The following is an 18,589-nucleotide window of genomic DNA, read 5'->3' on the forward strand; positions in this document are numbered from 1 at the left end:
TTTACATAGATAATATGCTTATGCAGGAATAGTTTGGAATTTAAAAGTCAGAATTATGTTAAGTATTAATTTACTTTATACTTCTATGGTAACTCTCCCAAAGTACATCACAACATTTAAAAAGATATTTTCTGCCAATCATCCACGCAAGCAATGTCTGCCATTACACAAAGTGTCAATTGTTTCAAACTAATCCATCAATTCTACAGTATAAAAGTAACTAATACTGTATGTTCCAGGAACAAATCAAAAACCACTTCATTACCACTGGACAGATCTCTTACAACTTTCTAAATCCCAGAGGGAAGAAAGGAAGCAGAGCAAAGAAAAGGAAAGGATGAGGGGGAGGAAGGAGGAGAGTCTGCAGATCTGGACTTTTAGGTTGGCCCCACAATCTTTTCAAGCCATGTTAATTTGACTCCATTCACTAATGCTGGCAATGATTTGATATCTTGTGAAGAACTCAGTGGGGGAGCAGGAGAAAAAAAAACAAACCTACCTTTTTGCTCCAGTATCACAGACACCACATCTGGATGATTGTGTGCTATTGCCATGTGAAGCGGAGTCTGCAAATGGAGACCCTCCGTGGATTCTTGCGCTACACCTGTGCTGACAGGAAGTGGCCGTTTGGTTTGGATGTTGGGATTTGCTCCGTGCTGCAGTAGTTCTACGGTGAGATTCGCCAGGCCATGACGGCAGGCTGTGTGAAGTGGAGTTTCACCCTGGGTGCACAGCAATGAGAGAGGGAGAGAGAGAGAGAGAAAAGAATGCTGCAGTCACAGGTTTACCATGGGTGCAATTCAACTTTTCTTTGGGAAAAAATTTAAGTTAAAACATCTTGTGCTATGCAGAGCTGTTCAATGTGTGACAAGGAACATTCAACTCTTTCAACCTTAAGAATTAATTTCATCACGGTAATGCTACACTTCAGCATTTGGTTTTCAAAAAAAGGTTTTTTACCACCCACTGGTCTCAATCTATCACCGAGTCGGCACCGACCACTACCAAATTGGCGATCTTACTACGAAGGTGCAGGATGGTCACCGAATTAGGAGGCTGCCATTCGGCCCATCGTGCTTGTGCCAGTTCTTTGAAAGAGCTATCCAATTAGTCCCACTCCCCCTGCTCTTTCCCCATAGCCCTGCAAATTTTTCCTTTTCAAGTATATTTCCAGTTCCCTTTTGAAAGGGACTATTGAATCTGCTTCCACCACCCTTTTGGGCCGTGAATTCCAGATCATAAGACTCAACAAAAAATTTATCCTAATCTCCCCTTTGGTTCTTTTGCCAATTATCTTAAATCTGTGACCTCTGGTTACCGACCCTCCTGCCAGTGGAAACAGAGTAGATAAGGTGAAACTATCAAAACCCTTCATAATTTTGAACATTGAACACCTCTATTGAATCTCCCCTTAACTTTCTCTGCTCCAAGGAGAACAATTCCAGCTTCTCTAGTCTCTCCACATAACTAAAGTCTCTCATCCCTGGTAAAGTCTAGTAAATCTCCTTTGCGCCCTCTCCAAGATGTTGGTGTGGAAAAACAGTAAATGTTATATTGACGCAGTAAGGGAATGGCATATTGTTGAGTTTTACTCTGCAGCTAATTGTGGCTGGTTGGAAAATTCAAGCAACAAACTGTGAATGAGTCAGTCGGCCACACAAATAGAAATTTTAAAAACGCACGTCACAAAGATTTTTCCCTGGTTTTGTCAACGGTTGGAGGCATGGATGGAGGCAAAACAACTCAATGGTCATATGACAGTGTCAGTGTCAAAACATAGAAAATAGGAGCAGTAGGCTACAATTCGGCCCTTCGAGCCTGCTCCGCCATTCAATATCATAGCTGATCCTCTATCTCAATATCATATTCCTGCTCTCTCCCCATACTGCTTGATGCCTTCCATCTAAAGATGGAAACTACTTTGGAATGGTCAGCTGGAAATCCATGTAGAAAGCAGGCTGTGTCAAATCAGTGTGTTAGACCATCTTGTGGTAGAACTAATATACTACACACTTCACCCAACATACCTACACAATTATAAATACACAATGACCAACTAGAATGGATGACATTCTCCGCTCCAATTTTCAGCCTTTACTTTCCAAAGCAAGTCATTGGTGCTGGGCTACAGTCCTGTGGTCAAAACCAGCCTTCCAAACTGCCCAATCTTGTCCGCACATCCATCAGGGTAACTCGATAACTAAATCAGGAGAGAATCTCTGGCTACTTTTCCCTTTCACCCCAATCCAAAGCCAATCGTAGCAGCACATTTGAGTCTGAGTAACACCACAAACCGAAACCCGGGGCATTCTGTCTGACTGGTTCGTCGTCACTTCACATGGGGCATTTTACCCATTAGCTGAGGGAATGCATGCTTGTTCTGGTGAAGGTATTTGCGTTCAAGCCACTGAAGCAGTTTCATATTCTGCTTCTGCCACTCTGTCACACAAGTCCTTGGAACAGAATTTAACAGTCAAATCATAGTATCACAGCAGGTACAACATAGGAGGCAGTCATTCAGTCCATCATGCCTATGCCAGCTCTTTGAAAGAGCCATCTAATTAGTCCCACTCCCCTGCTCTTTCCCCATAGCCCTGTAAATTTTCTCCCTTCAAGAATTTATCCAATTATCTTTTGAAAGTTACTACTGAATCTGCTTCCACCATCCTTTCAGGCAGTGCATTCCAAATTAAAACCCGTTGCGTAAAAAAATGTTCTCTCATGTCATCTCTGGCTCTTCTGCCAATCATTTTAAATGTGTCCTCTGGTTACCGACCCTTCTGCCACTGAAAACAGTTTCCCATTTACTGTCAAAGCCATTCATGATTTTGAACACCTCTATTAAATCTCCCCTTAACCTTCTCTGTTCTGAGAACAATCCCAGCTTCTCCATTCTCTCCAACATAACTGAAGTTCCTCTATTCTAGTAAATCTCTTCTGCACCATCTCTGAGGCCTTGACATCCTTCCTAAAGTGTGGGGCCCAGAATCGAACACAATATACTAGTTAGGCCTCAGCTGGAGTAAAGGTTTATTACAAACGGAGAAGACATTTCCTTGAAAACTTTTAACTTTAAAAACTCACCGACTGATTGGTGTGGTTAACCTTGGCCCCATGAGCAACCAGGAAGAGTGCAGCGGCTTCATTTCCAGTCTCTGATGCTCTTTGTATCAAACAATTCCCTGGCAGAGAATTCAACAGTCAATTGTATTAGAAGCCCCCAAACAGGATATTGGGCAGGGGAGACTTCTCACAGATTAGTATTTTGAGATACATAGATAAATAACATTGACATTTACTTTTATTCTCTCAGTTTCTAAAGTGTCCAAATACTTGTCAATCTCCTATGGTGTTATACACTGAGTTAAGACCAAATATAGTGTACAGGTAGAGCAAGGTTAGAGGGTGAGGAATAATTCAGTCACTATTTTAGGGTCATACATTGTTATTTTTATAATACCTGGATTTTGCATTATTATTTAAATAGCAAAATTTATGAGATTTTGGAAAGTAGAGTTGGTTGCAGGATAGGAATTTCTCTGCAGTCCAAGCTGGGAGACACAAAACTGGTCTATCATGTGGCCACAGGAATTTATAATAAAAAAATGATATATGGATTGAGAATATTAAGATTTTTTCATTGGAACTCTGTTGGAAATAACCCCTACTGGTAATCTTGTGCCAGACACAGAATGGGGAAGTCATCTTTGGAAGCTTTTGATCTTGTAACCTTGTTTTGGGAGGGAAGGGAACCAGAGAGGTGGAAATATATCCCAGAAATTCAGAACAAAAACCATTAAATTACTGAACGAAGAGGTTTGGGTAGTCTTGGTAGGAAATCAGGTGCACATTCCCAACTGTATCACCGGGAAAGTGGAATGCCACAGATGGACAGTCACTCTCGACCACCAGGAAGAGAGAGACACTTCCATTTTTGGGGAAATTTACACAGTAGAGAGAAAACCATAAGGCAACCAGAAAGGAGGAAGGGGAATATGAAACCTACAGAGAGCGAACAAAATGAAATCTTTGCTCTCCTCCAGCTACTAACACCATCAGCCAACACCACGACCGCGCTCATGAGGTGCAAACAAAACCTTCTCACATGGAACAAGAAAAGCTGACACTTCCTGAAGTACAATATCGTCAGAGATGCCCTGGCCTCCATTTATCCTTCAACCTGCAGCACCAAAACAGATTAACTAAGTCACTGTCTCATTGCTGTTTGTGGGACCTTGCTGTGCTTAAATTGGCTGCCACATTTGCCTATGAAACATTGAACACATTTCCATTGGCTGTAAAGCTCTTTGGGATGTCCAGAGGATTTGAAAGGTGCTATATAAATGCAAATTCATTCTTCTTTCTAAAAGTCTCCCATTCTTTCCATACACTGAGGTGTTGCTTTAAACAGGACAATTTGCAGTGGTTCAGAAACCACTTTTGAGGTTATTCATTGTATAGTATAAGCAACACGACAGTGCAAAAGGTAGACTGTTCACACCCCTGTCCACGTCACATCACGTCAGAAGAAACTGTGTATTGCAGTTGGATAAGTGATCCAGAACTCAACTGTATCACATGAACTCCTGTGCACAACATATTCCATCTGCCATGGGAACATCACAGGTGTTACAGTCAGACATCACAATAACTGCAAACCTTAGAACTTGTAAAGATTTTATTGTGACAAACCATGGCACTTGCTTTTTTTTAAACCAAGGAGGACAGAAGGGTGATGTAGCCCAGACATTATGACAGCCGCAGTCACTACTGCTCCCTGGACAACCCCAAGGAGGTAATTTAAATGTTACATTGAAGGACAGAATTCCCCAAACTTCAGAGCACCTTAAGGAAACTCAAATGCCCTTTATTTATATTTGATCTCAGGGTGTGGGTGATGCTGGCAACAACACATGTATTGCCCATCCCCAACTACCCTGAGAAGCTGATGGTGAGCCTTCGCCTTGAACTGCTGTAGTCCTTGTGGTGATGGTGCTCCCACAATGGTATCAGGGAGAGAATTCCAGGATATTGACCCAGAGACGTTAAATGAACGACGACATATTTCCAAATCTGGATGGTGAGAGCCTTGGAGGGGATTATGTTCCCACAGCTTTGCTGCTCTTGCCTTTCTCGGTGGTAGAGGACGCAAGGGAGAGAGGTGCTATCGAAGTATCCTCAGCGAGTTGCTGCAGGGCATCTTCTAGATCAAACACACTGCAGCCACAGTATGCTGGTGATGGAGGGGATGTATATTGAGCATGGAGACAGGAGTGCCAATCAAGAAAACTGCTGTCTTGGGACGGTGCCAACCTTTGAGTGGTGTGATTGCACCCATCCAGGCAAGTGGTGCATATCCCATCATACACTTGACTCAGGTCTTGTAGATGGTGGATAGGCTATGGGGTGGTCAGGTGAATCACTTCATCACATCAGAATGAATACAGCAGCTCCATTAACCACCTAGTTGCTAATCACACCAAGTCATCTATTATACACAAATCTAATTTTCACTGTGCAGCTGCTAGTTTCTTACCCTTTGTATCTGGAGCATCTGGATTGCTGCCCCTTTTAATAAGTTTTGCTGCAAAACTGTTCTCATCAAATGAGGTGCCATTCACAACCGGATCATCAACAAATGGATTCACCGACTGATCAGAATCCACCGTTATATCCTGGAGCGCTAACCACAATGCCGTACTTCCTTCATGATCCTTCAGCTCCAAGTCACATCTAGAACAAAGTTGGCCAAAGACATTTAAAAACTGGTGCTGAAGCCCACAATGTGCATAAAACAATTTAACTTCAGAACACAAAGAGCTGCTCTCAGAAGGCACGATGGAGATACGAGACTCATACTTACTGTTTACACTGCAGTAACTGTGTGAAGACATACTCATTCCCTGCCAGTATAGATGTGTGCAAAGGTGTCCTGTGTAGGGGAGGGAGAGAGAGAAGTCAGTGAGGGAGTTATCAAATGGTACACAGCTTTCTATAACGGTACTGTTACATGTTATAAGTACTCCCACAAGGTGGATATATTTGATCGAAAATTTGACAAAACTTTCTGATAAGAAATAAACTGATGCATCACTCCACATGATTACATAGCCACAGGATTAAGTGACACAGACTGTTCAGTCCCTTTGACGGCCAGTTGGACAGTGGATACATTGTAGGATGACGCTCAAGGTCCAGACAATCCCAATTCAAAAAGCAGGATGACCGAACCTAACCCAACTTGACGGTGTTGCTATCTTCATATTTACAACAGCACAACTTGAATAGAATACATTTCTCCACAATACTATCTATTGCAAACCAGATTTTGAAAGCAACTTCTGAGCTGCATATACACAAGGATTAGAAGATTATCTTTTATTCAGATAACGAGCACTGTTTAAAGCTAATAGCTTCACAAAAGCTGTCAATTGTATGGGCAGAAATCCAAATTATTAAAAATGCACAATATTTTTATTCAGCCACATGGTGGCACCATTTTACGACATAAGGGTATCAGTGTGGATTCCTTACAAATCATGGAAATCAACATCTTGACAAACATGCTCCAACATTATGATTCTCTAAGTCTGCTGAACTCTCAGCTGTACTCCTGTTGGGAGATGCCATAGGGGCCAGATGTCCCTGCTTGGGTAGAGACATATAGTTCAACCTGCAGAATTAGAGATCCAGTATCTAAAAATCAGAAACAAGTGGTAAAATAGTGCCCTGGTTTTGCCCATGTGTAGTGCCATCGCAAAGTACAAATGAAGGCCATATGATTCATCCAGCTAATCCATTTATAGCAAACTATGGTCCCATCATCACAGCATTCAAGTGCTCCTCGAAGGACTCAAGTTCTTGCCTCCACTATTCTACGGTCCAATGACCATTCTGGTTATCAGTCAGTGTGTGATGAAATGCTTCCTGACATCAGTCCTGAACTTGCCTTTTAGTAGTTTGCACCTATGACCCTTTGTCCTGCAGTCATGGTTAAACTTGAAACAGTACACCAGATTAATCTTTTCCATCTCAAGTACCTTATACACCTCTAAGGTCTCTCATTTGCTGTCTTTCAAAGCTGAAAAGTCCAAGTTTTTCCCCTAACCATTCATGAGAGCGAGATGGGCCAGTTGGGCTAATGGTTTTTTTTCCCCCAGTCCTGAGTAACCCTAGTCCCTGAGGACCGAGACTGTGGCTCTTCTCTGCACATCAGCATCCAAGACCTCGCAACTGGACATGGTCAAGTGTTGAATCTACGATTACTTCAGATCTCCTTTCAGGGATTTCCCTAGCCAAGTTGACACCATTAACTATGCCCACCCCCCCTTTTTACTTCCAATGTGGAACACTTTGCAGCTTTATGTATGAAATTCCATCTGCCACAATTCTGCCCACTTGCAAATTCTGTCTGGGTCCTTCTGTAGCTCTTCAGCTGCTTCAAACTCTATTCACCCAACTGCATGGTTTAGTATTTGTGAATTTGACCAACGAATTGTATTTCTGAATCCAGCATGTTCACATAGATTTAACACAAAAAGGAGCCCCTGCCTGGATCCATGGGGCACTCCACTCTAAGTCTCAGCACCTTGACATCACCCCTCCGAATTAGCACCCACTGCTTCCTCTCTTTCAGCCAATCTCTAACCACCTTCAAGTTTTACTAGGATACTCAGATCCTCAAAAGTCAAGGTCGGTCAGTCCCACTGGATCTCCCTTCTGTTGTTTACTAGGTTATTTTCATACGTAATTCTCAACCTTGTTCCTAATAAGAACATAAGAAATAGGAGCAGGAGTAGGCCAATCGGCCCCTCGAGCCTGCTCCGCCATTCAATAAGATCATGGCTGATCTGATCCTAACCTCAAATCTAAATTCATGTCCAATTTCCTGCCCGCTCCCCGTAACCTCTAATTCCCTTTACTTCTAGGAAACTGTCTTTCTGTTTTAAATTTATTTAATGATGTAGCTTCCACAGCTTCCTGGGGCAGCAAATTCCACAGACCTACTACCCTGAGTGAAGAAGTTTCTCCTCATCTCAGTTTTGAAAGAGTAGCCCCTTATCCTAAGATTATGCCCCCTAGTTCTAGTTTCACCCATCCTTGGGAACATCCTTACCGCATCCACCCGATCAAGCCCCCTTCACAATCTTATATGTTTCAATAAGATCGCCTCTCATTCTTCTGAACTCCAATGAGTAGAGTCCCAATCTACTCAACCTCATATGTCCACCCCCTCATCCCCGGGATTAACCGAGTGAACCTTCTTTGTACTGCCTCGAGAGCAAGTATGTCTTTTCTTAAGTATGGAGACCAAAACTGTATGCAGTATTCCAGGTGCGGTCTCACCAATACCTTTTATAACTGCAGCAATACCTCCCTGTTTTTATATTCTATCCCCTAGCAATAAAAGCCAACATTCCGTTGGCCTTCTTGATCACCTGCTGCACCTGAATACTAACTTTGATTTTCTTGCAATGGGACCCCCAGATCCCTTTGTACTGCAGTACTTTCCAGTTTCTCGCCATTAAGACAATAACTTGCTCTCCGATTTTTCCTGCCAAAGTGCATAACCTCACATTTTCCAATATTGTATTGCATTTTGCCAAATCTCTGCCCACTCACCCAGCCTGTCTATATCCCCCTGTAGGTTTTTTATGTCCTCCTCACTCTCTACTTTCCCTCCCATCTTTATATCATCTGCAAACTTTGATGTGTTACACTCGGTCCCCTCCTCCAAATTGTTAATATAGATTGTAAAGAGTTGGGGACCCAGCACCGACCCCTGCGGAACACCACTGGCTACTGGTTGCCAGTCCGAGAATGAACCATTTATCCCAACTCTCTGCTTCCTGTTAGATAACCAATCCTCCACCCATGCCAGAATATTACCCCCAATCCAGTGATTCTTTATCTTGAGCAATAATCTTTTATGTGGCACCTTGTCGAATGCCTTCTGGAAGTCTAAATACACTACGTCCACGGGTTCCCCTTTATCCACCCTGTACGTTATGTCCTCAAAGAACTCAAGCAAATTTGTCAGATATGACTTCCCCTTCGTAATGATGGCCATGAAACTACCGGATTGTCGTAAAAACCCATCTGGTTCACTAATGTCCTTTAGGGAAGGAAGCCTGCCGCCCTTACCCGGTCTGGCCTATATGTGACTCCAGACCCACAGCAATGTGGTTGATTCTTAATTGCCCTCTGAAATGGCCTAGCAAGCCACTCAGTTGTAAAATCTCGCTACGAAAAGTCATAAGAAGAATAAAACCGGACGGACCACCCGGCATCGGACCACTAGGCACCAGACACGACAACGGCAAAACACCAAGCCCAGTCGACCCTGCAAGGTCCTCCTTACTAACATCTGGTGATGGACATTGAAGTCCCCCACCCAGAGTACATTTTGTGCCCTTGCTACCCTCAGTGCTTCCTCCAAGTGGTGTTCAACATGGAGGAGGACTGATTCATCAGCTGAGGGAGGACGGTAGGTGGTAATCATCAGGTTTCCTTGCCCATGTTTGACCTGATGCCATGAGATTTCATGGGGTCCAGAGTCAATGTTGAGGACTCCCAGGGCCACTCCCTCCTGACTGTATATCACTGTACCGCCACCTCTGGTGGGTCTGTCCTGCCGGTGGGACAGGACATACCCAGGGATGGTGATGGAAGAGTCTGGGACATTGGCTGAAACGTATGATTCTGTGAGTATGGCTGTGTCAGGCTGTTGCTTGACTAGTCTGTGGGACAGCTCTCCCAATTTTGGCACAAGTCCCCAGATGTTAGTAAGGAGGACCTTGCAGGGTCGACTGGGCTTGTATTCCAGCACAATCTGTAACCTCATGGCCCGGCATATTCCTCACTCTACCATTACCAACAAGCCAGGGGATCAACCCTGGTTCAATGAGGAGTGTAGAAGAGCATGCCAGGAGCAGCACCAGGCATACCTAAAAATGAGGTGCCAACCTGGTGAAGCTACAACTCAGGACTACATGCATGCTAAACAACGGAAGCAACATGCTATAGATAGAGCTAAGCGATTCCACAACCAACGGATCAAGCTCTGCAGTCCTGCCACATCCAGTCGTGAATGGTGGTGGACAATTAAACAACTAACGGGAGGAGGAGGCTCTGCAAACATCCCCATTCTCAATGATGGCGGAGTCCAGCACGTGAGTGCAAAAGACAAGGCTGAAGCGTTTGCAACCATCTTCAGCCAGAAGTGCCAAGTGGATGATCCATCTCAGCCTCCTCCCGATATCCCCACCATCACAGAAGCCAGTCTTCGGCCAATTCGATTCACTCCACGTGATATCAAGAAACGGCTGAGTGCGCTGGATACAGCAAAGGCTATGGGCCCCGACAACATCCCAGCTGTAGTGCTGAAGACTTGTGCTCCAGAACTAGCTGCGCCTCCAGCCAAGCTGTTCCAGTACAGCTACAACACTGGCATCTACCCGACAATGTGGAAAATTGCCCAGGTATGTCCTGTCCACAAAAAGCAGGACAAATCCAATCCGGCCAATTACCGCCCCATCAGTCTACTCTCAATCATCAGCAAAGTGATGGAAGGTGTCGTCGACAGTGCTATCAAGCGGCACTTACTCACCAATAACCTGCTCACCGATGCTCAGTTTGGGTTCCGCCAGGACCACTCGGCTCCAGACCACATTACAGCCTTGGTCCAAACATGGACAAAAGAGCTGAATTCCAGAGGTGAGGTGAGAGTGACTGCCCTTGACATCAAGGCAGCATTTGACCGAGTGTGGCACCAAGGAGCCCTAGTAAAATTGAAGTCAATGGGAATCAGGGGGAAAACTCGCCAGTGGCTGGAGTCATACCTAGCACAAAGGAAGATGGTAGTGGTTGTTGGAGGCCAAGCATCTCAGCCCCAGGGCATTGCTGCAGGAGTTCCTCAGGGCAGTGTCCTAGGCCCAACCATCTTCAGCTGCTTCATCAATGACCTTCCCTCCATCATAAGGTCAGAAATGGGGATGTTCGCTGATGACTGCACAGTGTGCAGTTCCATTCACAACCCCTCAAATAATGAAGCAGTCCGAGCCCGCATGCAGCAAGACCTGGACAACATCCAGGCTTGGGCTCATAAGTGGCAAGTAACATTCGCGCCAGATAAGTGCCAGGCAATGACCATCTCCAACAAGAGAGAGTCTAACCACCTCCCCTTGACATTCAACGGCATTACCATCGCCAAATCCCCCATCAACATCCTGGGGGTCACCATTGACCAGAAACTTAACTGGACCAGCCATATAAATACTGTGGCTACGAGAGCAGGTCAGAGGCTGGGTATTCTGCGGCGAGTGACTCACCTCCTGACTCCCCAAAGCCTTTCCACCATCTGCAAGGCACAAGTCAGGAGTGTGATGGAATACTCTCCACTTGCCTGGATGAGTGCAGCTCCAACAACACTCAAGAAGCTCGACACCATCCAAGATAAAGCAGCCCGCTTGATTGGCACCCCATCCACCACCCTAAACATTCACTCCCTTCACCACCGGCGCACTGTGGCTGCAGTGTGCACCATCCACAGGATGCACTGCCGCAACTCGCCAAGGCTTCTTCGACAGCACCTCCCAAACCCGCGACCTCTACCACCTAGAAGGACAAGGGCAGCAGGTGCATGGGAACAACACCACCTGCACGTTCCCCTCCAAGTCACACACCATCCCGACTTGGAAATATATCGCCGTTCCTTAATTGTCGCTGGGTCAAAATCCTGGAACTCCCTTCCTAACAGCACTGTGGGAGAACCTTCACCACATGGACTGCAGCGGTTCAAGAAGGCGGCTCACCACCACCTTCTCAAGGGCAATTAGGGATGGGCAATAAATGCCGGCCTTGCCAGCGACGCCCACATCCCGTGAAACGAATACAAAAAAAAAATAAAATCCTGAGATCACTACCTTTGAAGTCCTGCTTTTTAATTTATCTCCTAACTCCTTAAATTCGCCTTGCAGGACCCCATCCCTTTTTTTAAACCTATGTCGTTGGTACAGATATGGACCACGACTACTGGCTGTTCACCCTCCCCCTTCAGAATGCCCTGCAGCCACTCCGTGACATCCTTGACCCTAGCACCAGGGAGGCAACATACCATCCTGGAGTCACGTTTGCGGCCGCAGAAACGCCTATCTGTTCCCCTTACAATTGAATCCCCTATCACTGTAGCCCTGCCACTCAATCTAATGATCAATTCCATTATTTTGCCAGCCGTCTATGCAAGATTACTGAGTATGTAGCTATCCAAGTTTGCTTTGTCACCTTCTCAAACGTAGGTACCATGTTGGCTTTTCAATCCAGTACAACCTCACCTGACTCCTTCATGAATGAAAATGGTATTTTTTTTTTTTTATTTACTTTGTTTGACAATTTTTATTTGTGGAAATTGTAACTAAGGTATGTTCAGCCTAGACATGTGCGTGTTTTCTCTTAATTTTTAATACCTTATTATATATTTAACATGTGCTGTTAAATATATTTCAGACTTGCTTTATCCCTCAACTCCGATAATTCCAAAAACAATCTTTGGAACAGATTACTATGCTCCGAGCTCATTTTAAAATTCAGGAATATCGCTCGATGTGTCCCGTCCCCCCACCGAAGAGGGCAAAGTACCCAAAGGAATCATGATGCTAACAGTTGCTCACCGTCCTTTGCTATCCTGCACGTTGGAATTGGCACCCGCTTTCAAAAGTGCTTGTGCAATACGAGCCATTCCTGCCATTGCTTCCACAGAGTGTTTTTTCAGACTGTACGAGGCCACGAGGTGAAGTGGCGTCTCATGTTCTCCATATGTAGCTGCGTTTACACGAGCACCATTTCGGATCAAGAAGCTCGCGGAAAATTCATCACCTGGGTCAAAAAAAAGCCAACACATTTAATTCCAAACCCACATATTGCTCTTAGTGCAAGTCTAGGGACAGGCTGCAATATAAAAAGATACCATGCATTATTTGGCAGGAGTGGATATTCCACACTTAATCACATAGAAGCATCTTAGCTCCAAGTGTCCAAATACAAGCCACATGTAGCTGGAGTACAGCTTTCATTGGCAGTTCTCTAGTGTGTTTCATGCTTTTCCAGCCAGATTTCCTTCAGTACATAAATTCACTGTGGAATGTTCTAATTATATGGGAACAGTATTCCAAAAAAGAGGAACAAACTAGCACTGTATACTGACCAAGCTGGGAGGGGTAGAATAGCTACATAGCAGGCTGGCTTGATACAAGGAAAAAAGGAGTCTTTTTTTTAAAAAAAAGGGTGTATTCAAATGCATTTACAGAAACCTATACAATTATTCTGGTGCGCCATACCCCTTACCCACCTCCAGCTGTTGCGGTGGATGCTGCAATTGGAGAAGGAAAATAAGATCAGCGTTTTATGAGCACAGCAGAATGATAACAAACTGACATTCTTGCCAGAAGGCTGGCCTTGCTGGCTTTAGGCTAGAAGTTGAATACATAATTTCCATCATATCAGAAAGACAGGGCTGCCAGGATTTAGAAGCCAGGATTAGACCAGCCTTAGGTGCCTACTCACAGCCTGCTCTTTCCCCACTACTTATTAGCGCAGAATCCCACAGCAACCTTTAGCAGAGAACCTTCTTGTGGGATGAATCGGTTAGCCCTGTAATAGCAAAACAAAGCAACCCCATTGCAAGAACGTGATTCCACCAGTTAGAAATTTCACATTCCAATTTACTCCCAGCACCCGACTGGGAGATGCTGTCAACGTTTACCACCACTCCCATCCAAATAGGTTGAAGCAACTGGTCAGTGTACCAAGGGAGAGAATCATTCAGTTCTCAGTATCACTACACACACAAACTGAGTGAAGGGTGTGATTCAATCTTTTCGTTCAGCTGACATTTAAACTATTCTTATTTATTGCAGGAGTGAAGAACGTGGCATAAATAATATGCAAACTCTGAAATCTTATCCTAGGTGTTATAGAAATGGTTCTCCAACACTCAAACACTCCACTTGCAAGAAGGAGAAAATGATTAACACTTATAATACTGATTTAATTTTGTAGCGTTTTAAGGACTTTGATACCAACTGATTGGATTTTACTTGTCATCAGAAATATTTGGTCAGAACACAAACCTTTGAGGAGAGATTGAGTAGAATGGGCCTATACTCTCGAGTTTAGAAGAATGAGTGGTGATCTCATTGAAACATAAGATTCTGAGGGGGCTTGACAGGGTAGATGCTGAGAGGTTGCTTCCCATGGCTAGAGAGTCTAGAACTAGGGGACGTAGTCTCAGGATAAGGGCTGAGATGAGGAAGAATTACTTCACTCAAAGGGTTGTGAATCTTTGAGCATCCACAGCCCTCTGGGGTAGAGAATTCTAGTCACTGAGTATATTCAAGACTGAGATAGATAGTTTTTTGGACACTAAGGAAATCATGGGATATGGGGATTGGGCGGGAAAGGGGAGTTGAAGTCGAAGATTAGCCATGATCTTATTGAATGGCGGAGCAGCCGTATGGCCTACTCCTGCTTCTATTTCTTACGTTCTTAAAACAGCTACAGGTTAGGATTTGGTTGAACAATTATTACAGCCTTGAAGATGAGCTTTTAGTAATCACAAAGCCACAGAAAAATCTCAGCAGGGCACCATCAATGACCCAGTAGGTAAAGGCATCCTCCAGAGTTGCACTAAGTTCTCCAAACCTGAAGGTTCGATTCTTAGTCTGCACCGAGGTAGCAGTTGGGGCACGACTACATTGGACTCAGCAACCCTGAACTATAGCTTGGGAGCAAGTGGGAAACAGTCAGGATTCCGCTCCTGATTGCCACCCAACGTCAGCTGGAAAGTGCCTCGTGTAGACATCTGATCGCTGGAACAGTCACCACTGTCAAATAATCCATCATTCATTGTCTGGAGAAAGGGCAACTTGTTTCAAGTACTGCTCGAATTGATTTTTTTTTAAATGCACTAAATTTGTTACTACTGAATTACTGTTCAGAGTTAAAAGTTTGAATACTCTGTATTAGGGGGTTACTGAGTTAGATGGGTAACCATCTAAGACTTTTTTTTTTAAGGCAGGGGAAAAAGAATGATGGATCTGAAACACACCCAAATCATTGACCTGAAATGTTAACTCTTTCTCTCACCACAGATGCTGCATTTTCTGTTTTTATTTCAGATTTCCAGCATCCACAGTATTTTGCTTTTGTCCAAATCAATGTTATGGCTTGGTTTAAAACAAACATTCCATGGGATTAAAAAGCCTTGAGTTCATGTATTATATGGAGTAAGAATAAAATGTAAGTCACAGTTTTTAAATATCTCCTTCATCCCTGCACCCCTCCCCAAGGTGGCAATCATGTTTATACCACACAAGCAGCCTTGGACATCCAGCAAAAAACAATTCAGTGCTCCAAGGAGACTTAAATTCAAACAAATTCTGTAAAGTTATATTCCAATCTTTTTTCATATATTTTAATAGGAATCCCACCATTAGGTTGCCAACTCTCCCACAGCACCAAAACTGCCCTAACCAAAGGCACAAATGACATTCTTTAGCTGTGACTGTGGTGCATTCTCCCTTTGACCTCTCCACAGCCTTTGACACTTGACCACACCATCCTCCTCCAATGCCTCTCCTCCGTTGTGCAGCTCAGTGGGCCTCCCTTGCTTGGTTCCACTCTTGCCTATCCAAGCATTGCCAGAGCATCTCCAACAATGGCTTCCCTTCCTACCCCCACATTGTTAACTTGGGAGTCCCCCAAAGAGCCAACTCATCCCCTCCTCTTCATCTACATGCTGTCCCTTGGTGACATCATCTGCCAACATGGGGTCAACTTCCACATGTACACTGAACACCCAGTTCTACCCCTCTCAACACCTCCACTGCCTGTGTACTGCTGCTCCGACATCCAGTGTTAGATGAGCTGCAATTTCATCCAGTTGAACAATGGGAAGACTAAAGTAATCGTCTTTGGGCCCCTACCACACTATCCGCGCCACGGACTTTGTTCAAGTTGCCGGCAAATTTCTCAGGCTGAACCAGCGTGTTTACAACCTTAGCGTCCTATTTGACCCTGAGCTGACCTTCGCACCCTATAATCTGTCCATTACAAAAACTGTCTACTTCCACCTCCGGAATATCGCCCACCTCCATCAGCCCATCTGCTACTGAAACCCTGATCCATGCTTTTGTCACATGCAGATTCAACTATCCCAATGCTCTCCTGGCCAGCCTCCCATCCTCCATATCTCTGCTGCCTGTATGCTGTTCTATTCACCCATCACCCTTACTCACGCTGATCTATATTGGCTCCTGGTCGCTCCAAAATCTGCATTGCTCCGACTCTGGCCTCGTATCCCCCACCATTGGCGGCTGTGGTCTGGAATTATCTCCAGAAACTCATTCGCCTCTCTCCTCCTTTAAGAATCTCCTTTTTTTATACACCAAATAAATGCACATTGCTGAAAGTCCCAGGTTCAAAGCCCAGTCTATGCTAAGTCAGCTGGGTTGGCAATAAGGATACAACTGGCCTCAACACCCAGATTAAGGTCAGCTAGGGGAGGGGAAGGTTTCCATTCCTGAACACTACCCTGCAACTCCTGCCAGAAATTAACGTGTGTGAATGTTGGACAAGGAGTGGATTTGACGATGCCTCTCTGAGTTGGTAGAGTAGTAGACAATCAGCACCAAGTAACTATAGTCAAGCAAGGAATTAACCATCTTGCGGGGGGAAGGAAAAGGGGTGGGGGGGGGGGGGAAGATAAGAGGAAAAAAGAGAAAAGAACATGCAGACAAACTCTTACTTTGCAGACGTATTGCATTGAAAGAAGTCACGATACTGAATAGCTAAATGTACTTACAATACAACCTCTAATGAAGGTTAATTTCACACTACCTTTCGAAAGGTTAAGACCATACATCATTTTCTAAAAAGAAAATACAGTAATGTCACAATTCCATGTATGCAATATCCCAGGGTCCCTCGCCAGAGCCATTCCAGCCTCTCTCCAACAAGCCAGCTTCAGGTGAAGCTTACAGGGATTGTCACCTACTGACTGTAATTAATACCAGACCCGGGAAAGCAAAACTCAGTTCAAATAAAATAAACTGGAATACTGGGTACAATGAAACCTTTGTTATGACTTCGATATTTCAGCCAGATTCAATTAACACTTTGAAACAAAAAGAATTTAACATCTCAATACCTTCATTAATACCAATAACAGCACAAGTTCACATCTTATTACAAGTCGTACGCATAGTGATATACCCATCTTTAGCAATGGAATTTCATGCATCAACACACACATTTGGGTAAGAATACCCAGCACGTAAATAATTGAACAAAACATCAAATGAAATGTAAGGATCACCTCAGGGCTGTTTGTCCCCACAGCATCTACAACCCACCAGTTATGTACCTATTGAGTCATTCATGCTGCATCACCATAGCAACCAACCACGCCAGCCACCCCTCCAGCAGTCAGAAATTGGTAAGATTTTAAGACCTTCAGAATGTTTAAAGCAAAACTCAAACTTCAAAAGAACCTTTTCAGCAATTTTATGAACATACGAATAATGACATACAGGAAAAGACCTACTGGGCCATCCAACCTGTCCCACACTGTTGTGGTACTTCATGCATCACAATACACTTTCCCCATCCCACTCTGAACCATGTAATCTCCTGGGAGAGACGAAAATCCAGATTAAAAATCCAGACCAATTAGGGGAATCAAATCTGGAAAAGAAAACTGCACATTTAAAATAGTGCTAAAATTGGTTTATAAAATATTCAAAGTTCCACATAGAGCATGCACTTCCCAAGAGTGTAATTTCTACCAGTCACACAAACTCATCTAATTCTTTGCCTACCTCATTCATCCAGATCAGGCCTAAATCGTCTGAGCTAGGTGGCACTGTTTTCTAACAGCTCCACCTGCCTGGGGCTAAGTTCCTTGAAGCATTTTTACTGCCAACTTTAAAAGGAAGGGCCAGCCCTGGCCAAATCACTCCCGAGGAGTGCGCTGTTGTAGCATCAATTGCTCCTTACCCCAAACTCTCCTCAAAGCAAAGTATTTTAAAAATAACAATGTGACACTAAAATGGAGAGGAATAAAGAAAAAGGAGGGGGAAGAGGGAAACAAAAACACATGCAGAGTCAGAGTACCTGTTCCCAGTCATCCCCCAGAACCTGCCTCTGGCCCAGGGTGCCAGCCTGAAGCTAGTTTTAAGTAGAAGTGGTTTAAGTGCTGTATGGCAGTACACAGTGGGAAAATACAGTGACCGTGGATTTTGCACTTATGCTTCAGGCCTGGACCCAAGCAGTTGGCCAGGAATAGGGATGCAGATCACATTCTCCTGAGTTTATTTCACCTCCCTCTCCCCCCCCTCAATGCTGTCATATCCCCAGCCACCTCAGTCCTACTAAACTATCATCGCTCCCATTGCTACCAGACCCCATCACACTCCCCCACCCCAAGGCTACTACCATGCCCAGACACCTTTTTCACCCAATGTCTCCCAGCCCATGGGACAGTGGTCTCTGTTTCCAGACACCAAAGACCTCCCTCTTGGGCAGCCAGACTCCC

General features: G+C 44.4%; 1 protein-coding gene across 1 annotated transcript in view; it reads right to left on the minus strand.

The window, feature by feature from the left end:
* Window positions 1-18,589, minus strand: part of ankfy1 (ankyrin repeat and FYVE domain containing 1) — a 78,560-nt gene that overhangs the window by 28,030 nt on the left and 31,941 nt on the right. The window contains exons 8-12 of the mRNA XM_068007940.1: window positions 12,669-12,873; window positions 5,864-5,932; window positions 5,537-5,733; window positions 3,085-3,182; window positions 500-722 (exon numbers count right to left, since the gene is read on the minus strand). Coding sequence (XP_067864041.1) covers window positions 500-722; window positions 3,085-3,182; window positions 5,537-5,733; window positions 5,864-5,932; window positions 12,669-12,873 — 792 coding nt within the window. The remainder of the gene's footprint in view (window positions 1-499; window positions 723-3,084; window positions 3,183-5,536; window positions 5,734-5,863; window positions 5,933-12,668; window positions 12,874-18,589) is intronic.

This window comes from Heptranchias perlo, chromosome 28, assembly GCF_035084215.1.
Source record: "Heptranchias perlo isolate sHepPer1 chromosome 28, sHepPer1.hap1, whole genome shotgun sequence".
NCBI lineage: Eukaryota > Metazoa > Chordata > Chondrichthyes > Hexanchiformes > Hexanchidae > Heptranchias > Heptranchias perlo.